Source organism: Rhinichthys klamathensis, unplaced genomic scaffold (genome assembly GCF_029890125.1).
Source record: "Rhinichthys klamathensis goyatoka isolate OS25496 unplaced genomic scaffold, OSU_Roscu_1.1 h1tg000147l_1, whole genome shotgun sequence".
In the NCBI taxonomy this organism is placed as follows: Eukaryota; Metazoa; Chordata; class Actinopteri; order Cypriniformes; family Leuciscidae; genus Rhinichthys; species Rhinichthys klamathensis.
This window is the reverse complement of record NW_026606682.1, coordinates 2,890,363-2,899,540: the sequence shown is the minus strand read 5'-3', so window position 1 is coordinate 2,899,540 and position 9,178 is coordinate 2,890,363. Positions and strand designations below refer to the sequence as shown.

The 9,178-nt window shown below is 41.7% G+C and overlaps 1 protein-coding gene and 1 long non-coding RNA gene across 2 annotated transcripts in view; one reads left to right on the top strand and one right to left on the bottom strand.

Moving 5' to 3' along the window:
- Positions 1-1,668: 1,668 nt before the first annotated feature.
- LOC130090599 (torsin-1A-like) lies at positions 1,669-4,288 on the top strand. Its single transcript, XM_056258047.1, has 5 exons — positions 1,669-1,855; positions 2,302-2,567; positions 3,313-3,488; positions 3,582-3,712; positions 3,991-4,288. The coding sequence occupies exons 1-5, from the start codon at positions 1,735-1,737 to the stop codon at positions 4,239-4,241; spliced, it is 945 nt and encodes a 314-aa protein (XP_056114022.1). The 5' UTR covers positions 1,669-1,734; the 3' UTR covers positions 4,242-4,288.
- Positions 3,575-9,178, bottom strand: part of LOC130090606 (uncharacterized) — a 29,555-nt gene continuing 23,951 nt past the window's right edge. The window contains exon 3 of the long non-coding RNA XR_008807716.1: positions 3,575-3,623. This is a non-coding gene — a long non-coding RNA (uncharacterized LOC130090606). The remainder of the gene's footprint in view (positions 3,624-9,178) is intronic.

Genomic DNA, 9,178 nt, shown 5'->3' with positions numbered 1-9,178 from the left:
CCCTGGACTGCTCTTCCTCCAACATGTGACGCGCGCTTGACTCTCTCGCTCGCTCATACTCTGGACTCTTCCTTCCTCCATCATGTGACTCCTTGGTCCATCGGGACCTCGTGTTCATGCGATGACCCATCTTTCCTTTGTTTGTCTAGTTCAGTTTTATTTTCCTTTTTGTATTCTCCTTTGTTCATTCTCACCGGCGAGTGAAATGAACTTAGTTTGAATCATTTCTTTGGCAACACCTTCAACGGACGATTTGAACATCCCGCCACACGGGCGCGCCGGAAAGGACCTCTGATCGGGTTCGGAACACACACACACGTACACGAGAGAACATAATCAGCAAGTATTCGTTTCCTACCGAGATCTAAATACTGCTAAGATTGCCTGCCCTAATTAGGGTGCGATTTGACTAGTTGTCTCTCTTAACTGTTCTGTGTCTGATGAATTTTGCCAAACTCACCAGCTCTCTCTCTCTCTCTCTCTCTCTCTCTCTCTCTCTCTCTCTCTCTCTCTCTCTCTCTCTCTCTCTCTCTCTCTGTCTATATGCATTCTCCTTCCTCGATGTTTTATTGTGTTTGTAAATACATTTATTCCTTGTAACGTTTATTAACCGTATACGTAATCACCTTTATTAAATACATATATTCATTGATTGATTCTGCCTGTGCTCATACTTCAAATCACTTAAATGTTTCGATCAGCTACAAGCTTTGAAATGGTATAATACTTTAAATAGTATTGTGACAAAACAGGAAAGCTATCTTTTACGGCCGTAAAGATCGTCTCTTCCTGCGAGTCTCTAATTTCTCTGTGGAAATTGATGAAGATCCATGACCAGTTTGCTGGACAAACAGATTATTCGATAAAAATTAATTCCATTGAGGAGTATCCTGAGAATCTATTCCAGACGATTTGTATATGAATATTGAATTATAATTCGTTATGATTTGATTATTGATAAATACAATTGATCTATCTTGCCGATCTGTATGAATAATTGATTATACATCCATTATATTCGGTCGTTCATAACAGATTGGCAACGTAACCCCTTTGACGGGTGATTTTTAACATGTATTGTTATCTGGGTCAAACCCGTATCAATAGTTATTAATTTGTAATTACTAAATATTGAATACATATTCCCCAATGGCCCAAATACTTTACAGGAAAGAAGAAAAAATGAAGAACAAAACTTCACAACAAAAAAGCATAAAACAAAAACACATCTATGAAACATCATCAAGCCATTTCATTAAAAATATGCTTTGAGGCTTTAAGAATGTGTGTGTGTTAGTCTGATAATGAGCAGCGCAGGTGTGGAGTCACTGATCAGGTTTGAGCAGATCGCAGGTTTACAGAGGAGTGCTTTGGGAACGACAAGCTGTGCCAACATGCTTAGACCGGAGTAGGCTTGTGTGAAGATATGCAGGTACAAAACGATAATTCTCCTTTCCCTGACTCACTGGAGTGCGTCCAGAAGCAACAGGCTGCAATACTACCCGTTTACTGCCTTCTGTCCAGGTGATCTGCCTCTTGAACAACCACCTCCTAGGTTCACTATTCTCACACTTTTTATTTGTTGTTCTCGTTAACGCCTCTTTTATGACGTCAATGAAAAACGAAAGTAAACAAGCGTATCAGTTTCAGTCACCTTAATTCATAATTTCTCCTCCGACTTTCTTCAGAAAACGAAACAGAGACTGAAAGAGACCTGAGTGATTCGCTTCCACAATGAAAGCGCAGCATTTTTTCATTTTATTTCTGGTGTCTAATATAACATTTGCATCATGTTATCTGGGTCTGCTCAACATGTTTTCTAAACAGGATGGTTTGCTGACTTTTGACCCTAAATGTGAGTAAAACCAAAAAATAATGTAGGCCTATCGTATGTATAGTGGAGTTAAGTTTACGATAAAGATGTTTTGTTGTTGTTTTTTTCCAAAAGATATGGTGATTCCGAATGTCACAAACTTACCCAACAATGTAAAAAAAGTTTTTTGAGGGGCTGGAAAGAGTATGATACATTTTTATCCTGCATAATACATGTGGCAAGTGTTGTATTTTTATATTTCTTAAGAATTCACTTTCTGAAATTCACCATTTCTTATTTTAAATGTTAACATTACTCTCATATACTATGTCTAGTTTTTCATGAGAAAATTGACCAGTTAGGACCAGCATAGCCCCATATAAATTTGAGTTATAGTATAAGTTGTAGTATACATTTTTAGTTGGCCATAAATTATCATTGCAAACTGCAAAAATATTTTTGACTTCACATATCTTTACATCTTTCAGGTTTGAAGGCAGATTTAAATAAATCTCTCTTTGGCCAGCACATCGTGTCGGATGTTGTATTAAAAGCTGTATCGTCATTTATGACTGACAGAAACCCAAACAAACCGCTGGTTCTGTCTTTCCATGGGACTACAGGAGTTGGAAAAAATCATGTTGCTAAAATCATCGCAAGAAATGTGTACGAAAAAGGGGAAAACAGCAAACATGTTCACACATTTATATCTCAGCATCATTTCCCACACAAAGTAAAGTCAGACCTCTACAGCGTAAGTCAATAATGTATATTCCAATAAGATCAGTTTAATTCAACAGCTAGGCCTTGTGACTAAGATTAATCTTAACTGTGGTATTTGTAGCCTTTAAATAATAATAATAATAATAATAATAATAATGTTTATTTTTTATAGTGCCTTTCAAGAACCCAAGGTCGCTTCACAAAATAATACAAACAGTTGACAGACAAAGAGACAAGCAATCTGCTTGTTATAATAATTAAACAAACAGAAAAGCAGATGGAGACAACCAATAGCTATAAATAATTAACATAAAAAGTTAGATAAACAAAGAAGACATAAATTTTGATAAAGAAAGCATGTAACATAAAAAATGAAAACGTGGAGGACAGAGAAATAGAATGGAAAATAATTATTTATTGAGCATGGTGAATATATGAGTTTTAAGTTGAGATTTGAAGGTCTGTAGGTTAGGGGTGGCACGAAGGTCAGACGGCAGCTTATTCCACAGCTTAGGGCCTACAACACTAAAAGCCCTACCACCCACAGTAGAGAGTTTATACCTGGGTATGACAAGCAAATTGTCATTGCTAGATTTAAGGGTCCGAGCAGGAACTATGGTTGCACTAACTCAGCGAGGTATTTAGGTGCGGGGCCATGACAGGCTTTATAAACTAAGACTAACAATTTAAACTGAAAAAAAAAAATCATCTTAACTAAAAAAACATCTTAACTAAATAATCATCTTAACTGGTACTTGTATGTTTTGTATATCCAGACACAGCTAAAGCAGTGGATTCATGGAAATGTATCAAGTTTCCCCCACTCCATGTTCATATTTGATGATATGGACAAGTTGAATCCTCAGCTGATTGACACCTTAAAACCTTTTCTGGACTACAATGCCCATGTAGATGGAGTATCATTTCACAATGCAATCTTCATTTTTCTCAGGTAAAAAAAGTAATTGTTAGATTCAAGCAGAGTTAAATACTTTACTCTCTCAAAAGAACGACCCAACTAATGAGACGCTGTGGTTATTTGTAGTAATGCAGGTGGGAGTTTGATTGTCGACATGGCTCTGAATTTCTGGAGAGAAGGCAAAAAACGGGAAGAGATAAGGATGAAAAGCAATGAACTGGAGAAAAAAATCTCTCTAAACATCTTCAATGAGGAGGGTATTGAAAGAGCATTGAAATATATTTTCTGATCTATATATATTTATGTAAACATAAAAAATGGCAAAAAAATTAAGATTATTAATGTATATTTATATAAATATGTTTTGTTAAGTTTTACATGTAAAAGGTAATTTATATATAAAGGTTATATACAATATATATATATATTCCTAACTGTTTTATTATTTATTTATTTTTAAATTATACATTTGATTTCCCTGGTTACATTCTTGTATGTATTACATATGTAAAATGTGTTCCTCTATGTTTTACAGGTGGATTTCAGCACTCCAGTCTCATAGATCATCATCTGGTTGATCACTATATTCCTTTCTTACCTCTGGAGCAGAAACATGTGCGCAAGTGTATCCTGGCTGAGATTGCCCATCTAAAAATACAACGATTTCATGATCTGGTATATGGAGTGGTGAGAGAAATGCCCTTCTTCCCCAAAAAAGAAAGAATCTTTGCTGTTAAAGGCTGCAAGTCAGTCAGACAGAAACTGGTCATCTATACTGATGAATAGATGGAAGCAGCACTTTTTTCACAATCATCAGCTGTGTAGAGACAAAAATAAAAAGATTACGCATTTCTATAATGGCTCCAGACTAACTTTTCCACTGGTTGCACTGGTGCTACCAACTTTCTCAGTTGGTCGCACCAGCACATCATTTGGTCGCACTTCTTTCTTTTTTTTTTTTTTTGCTACAACATGGTACCCTAGTTGTTACAGTTTGACTCTTTGTTTCCAGTCTTTGTCCGTTCTCGTTCAATTTATGATGTATGTAGCGACTCCTGAGTTTTCCTTTAATAAATTCCTGTTCTCCTGTTCCTCATCGTCTTCCTCGTGATTCCTCTACAACGTCCCGTAACAGAAGAACGGACCTTCAAAAAAAAAAAAAAAAAAAAAAAGAAGGGAAAAGCTCCAACCCTGTCCCTTCGGCGTTGGGATCAGATCGCAGCTCTGGCCATGAACAGCCGTGATCTGTTTGAATTCACGGACCAGTTTCATGGACAGTACCCTGGGAGACGACACCATCATAGGGTGTTACAAGATCGTGATCCAGTACATCGACGCACGACCGTTACCAGACATCACTGGGATGGACTGGAGGGATGCGATCGCCACGTGTTGGGATAGCTTTATCCCCACCTGGACTATCTCCAATCCCAAGTCTGCCCGTCTCTCCAGCCCAGCCAAACCCAGGCATCCAGTCAGTCCAACCAGGCCCGGAAAGGAAACGGTCCATCACCGCTCCGGACCCATAGCTGAGATCACCTGGCCTAGGTCACGGAAACTGGTGTCGAATAGCGCTTATCTGGCGTTGAAAATGTTTGATCCAGCCATTATGTCTGTCCGTGGGGCCCGCAAGTGTGCTGCTTTTGCTAAACCCGCACATTGTGCCTACCCAGCCGAGCCTTCACCGCTGGTTCCGTCCAGCCCAGCCGAGCACGCACCGCTGGTTCTGTCCAGTCCAGCCGAGCCCTCACCGCTGGTTCCGTCCAGCCCAGCCGAGCCCGCACCGCTGGTTCCGTCCAGTCCAGCCGAGCCCTCACCGCTGGTTCCGTCCAGCCCAGCCGAGCCCGCACCGCTGGTTCCGTCCAGTCCAGCCAAGCCCTCACCGCTGGTTCCGTCCAGCCCAGCCGAACCCTCACCGCTGGTTCCGTCCAGCCCAGCCGAGCCCGCACCACTGGTTCCGTCCAGTCCAGCCAAGCCCTCACCGCTGGTTCCGTCCAGCCCAGCCGAACCCTCACCGCTGGTTCCGTCCAGCCAAGCCGAGCCCGCTGATCCTGCGCCAGAGCCCGCTGATCCTGCGCCAGAGCCCACTGATCCTGCGCCAGAGCCCGCTGATCCTGCGCCAGAGCCCGCTGATCCGGCGCCAGAGCCCGCTGATCCTGCGCCAGAGCCCGGACCCCGCTGATCCGGCGCCAGAGCCCGCTGATCCGGCGCCAGAGCCCGCTGATCCGGCGCCAGAGCCCTCACCGCTGGCACCGTCCAGCTCAGAGCCCTCACCGCTGGCCCCGTCCAGCTCAGAGCCCTCACCGCCTTCGCTCCACGTCATCTACGTCCAGCCAGAGCTTCACGTCAGCCACGCCGAGCCAGAGACTGTTCATGTCCCGTCTGCCCAGCCAGAGTCTGTTCCTGAGCCGGTGTCTGTTCCGGTTCCTGAGCCTGTCCTTCTTCCCAAAGAAAATTTGGGGGGGGGGGGGGGGGGGGGCCATACATCTCCACCATGGCCGCCCGAAGGGTCTTCTCCGCCCTGGCCGGCTGCACATCCTGCTCCGCCCTGGCCGCCTGAACGTCCTGCTCCGCCCTGGCCGCCTGCACGTCCTGCTCCGCCCTGGCCGCCTGCACGTCCTGCTCCACCCTGGAGGCTTCCTGCTCCAGACCACGCCCTCCTCAGCCTCCAGGGCGCCCCCACCCCACCCCATTGATGTTATACGGCGCGAGGACGCGCCTTTTTGGGAGGGGGCGTACTGTTACAGTTTGACTCTTTGTTTTCCCCTTTTTCTTAGTGTTTTGGTTTAGTCCTATTCAGTTTTCCCGCTCCTCGTTTGTCCTCAGTTTATTCACCTGTGTTTAGTTAATTATCTTCATCCATGTCACCTGTCTCCTATTCATTATTGTCATCAGTCTCTGTATTTAGTTTCCCTCAGTTCATTCAGTCTTTGTCCGTTCTCGTTAGTATTACGTTTGATTTATGATGTATGTAGCGACTCCTGAGTTTTCCTTTAAAGCAGCACTAAGTAGGAATTCCGTTTTTGTCAAACAGCGACCCCTAGAGGCGCTGTGGAGTACTTGTACTGTCGTGAATAGCACTCATGCAGAGATGGCTCGAACTCACGGCCGGATCCCCTCCCCCTGTACACCGGTACCTGTTCAGTAGGATGGACGCTGTAACGAGTGGAAATAAGGTATGGCCCCTTTAAGAGCTGCGCGCGCCCTGTTTAACTGTCGGCTGTCTGTATTGTATGTGCACCTCGAACACCACATGTATACGGTGCCGGGTTATTTCTGTTTGATGATCATTTTATCAGAATTTTATCAGATCTGTTTTTTGCCGTAAAGCAATTCGTTACCTCGCGAGACCTGATATCACACGATACTTCCTAACACTGAGGCCCGCCGGCCCAAAGTTGCAAGGGTGGTTTTGCGGCTCACAGGCACCAGGGGGGTGCGAGACGACCACCATTCAACACGAAATCAGTAATATAAACATTACAATGACTCCAAAGCTGTTCGGTTAAGGTAAAAAAGTTACTTAGTTCACCTTTAATAAATCCCTGTTCTCCTGTTCCTCGTGATTCCTCTACAACGTCCCATAACACTAGTACTGCAAAATGTTTAATCTTTTAACTGAAAACCATTTTAAAAAATGATAAAAGGCACCACATGTTTTTTAGTGTTTGATTATATTTTATTAGTGCTGACAATTTATAAAAAAAAGAAATAACTAATTAATCACACATTTTTAATTAATCACCTAACATTAAAGTTTTTAATATTTTTATATTGTAATAATTTCACATTTAATCTCCAAATTAATTTATAAACAACATAAAGACTGTATATTTTATAAATATTTGATTTAATAGGTAGGACATATATCTTTAATGGACATATCTTGAGAATCACATTCAGGTACACATGCAGAATCTCCTTGAGAGTCATATTCATAATCAGGGAGAGAATCATTTTGTCAGATACATCATCCATTGCACTACCGTCATTGCTGAGACACAACTCTCTCTTTCTTGTACCCAAACAAACAGGCTCCTCATACCTACTTGAACTAGGCCCTGCCATCACCACAATATCGTGCTGCTCATCTGCATTGATGTTTTGTACAATATTGGGAGTATTTTCATTTTGCTGACATTCATTCACATTAGTATCTAGTAACAACATGGTCATGTACTTTCATAGCGGATGGCGCCGCACCAGAGTCGGTTACTTCAGTCGAACTTGCTTGTTCTTCTTGAGCAGTGTCACATGACCCTTTCCTGAGACACTAGGCCTATCCTGGCCGATCTCTATGTGGGCATGCAAACCTTTCGTGACCTAAATCGGCACATTCGAAGCACCTTAAGCTACCAGTTGTTGCATACACCATGTAAGTTCTCACTTCGTGTCGTACTCAGAATGAAACATCCAGTGTGTTCTCGGGGGAGTCTAGAAACAAACACCTGTCTTCTGAAAGATTTGACGTGTTTCAGAGACGGGTGTTTACAGCCTAGTAATTGTTTTGAAACCACTGGCAAATTTATTTGATTGAACATCGAATAAAGCAAAATGACATGGAACAAAAACAGTGAAGTAGTAATTAGGTGCCGTGTATGTTACAGCAGCATCTCGGATATCTTGAATATATTAATCAGGATAAGTTATTACTCTTCCACCTGCGTGTGACGTCATTTAAGAGCAGCTTCCTGAACCGATATGAGAGCAACAGAGCTGGAGAAGCCTAGCAGTTGAGGTGCAGACACTCGACTCTCATCTCTCAAGAGAGAGTCATCCAACAATCTTACATGCCCATACAAACAAAGCGGCTCCCATAGAGAAAAAAGCTGAAAGACAACAGCTCAGGCAATTCTTAATCAAATAAACTCAAAGAAATAGATAGGTTACAAGGGAAGATAAAAATGCACAGGACTACACTTTTTGTTTTGAGCCATCACAACAGTTTTCAAGAAAAATGTTAGCAATCCTCCAAGGTGAGAGAAACAGTCCAAATAGGGTGCCCATATCCAATGAAATATAGCCCACGTCTAAGAATGTAATATACATGTCAAAAATTCCATTGGGATGAATTCTTTCACAAGGTTATGCCATTTCTTTGATCGAAGGAGTTTTCTCATTGATCCAGAACATCGAAATGTTCTTTCTTGCAGCAAAAAATAAAATACTGAAAAGTCTCTTATGATATTTATTCAAAATACTACCAGCGGGAAGACCTAGAATAAATGAACAAGGATCAACAACTACTGTATTCATCCAGAGGAAAACTGTTTGAACTGGAGAATATTTTCTGTCTCCTGGGAAGGACAAACTCAATGTAACATAAATAAAAAATGTTTAGTCTTTTAGCAATATTTTCTCAATTTCAGTCATAGAATTATCAATAGACAAAGTGGTATTTTGCCGATAAAGTTTCTTAGCTGTAAAAATCTGAAGAATGGTTGACAGATAAAATACTGTTATAAAGACAGAAGCGAGGAACACTCAAATATAGCTTTCAGCTGGACATAAAGAAAGAATTCCAGAGTCATCAGTTCCAGGAGACTTTATTTTATAGGCTACATTTATTTATTTCCAGGCAGCAGAGATCACATGATCACAATGAGGAAGGTAGCCTACTCTTCTCATTTGTAAGTCGCTTTGGATAAAAGAGTCTGCTAAATAATTAAATGTAAGAGCTCATAAAGTGAAATATGGCCTATTATTATCATCACCATCACCCA

Excerpts from the sequence above, each read along its gene's own strand:
- LOC130090599 (XM_056258047.1), top strand. The coding sequence starts at position 1,735 with ATGAAAGCGCAGCATTTTTTCATTTTATTTCTGGTGTCTAATATAACA. Across the intron at positions 2,568-3,312 it reads TAAAGTCAGACCTCTACAGC|ACACAGCTAAAGCAGTGGAT; the intron begins GTAAGTCAATAA and ends TTGTATATCCAG. Across the intron at positions 3,489-3,581 it reads GCAATCTTCATTTTTCTCAG|TAATGCAGGTGGGAGTTTGA; the intron begins GTAAAAAAAGTA and ends GGTTATTTGTAG.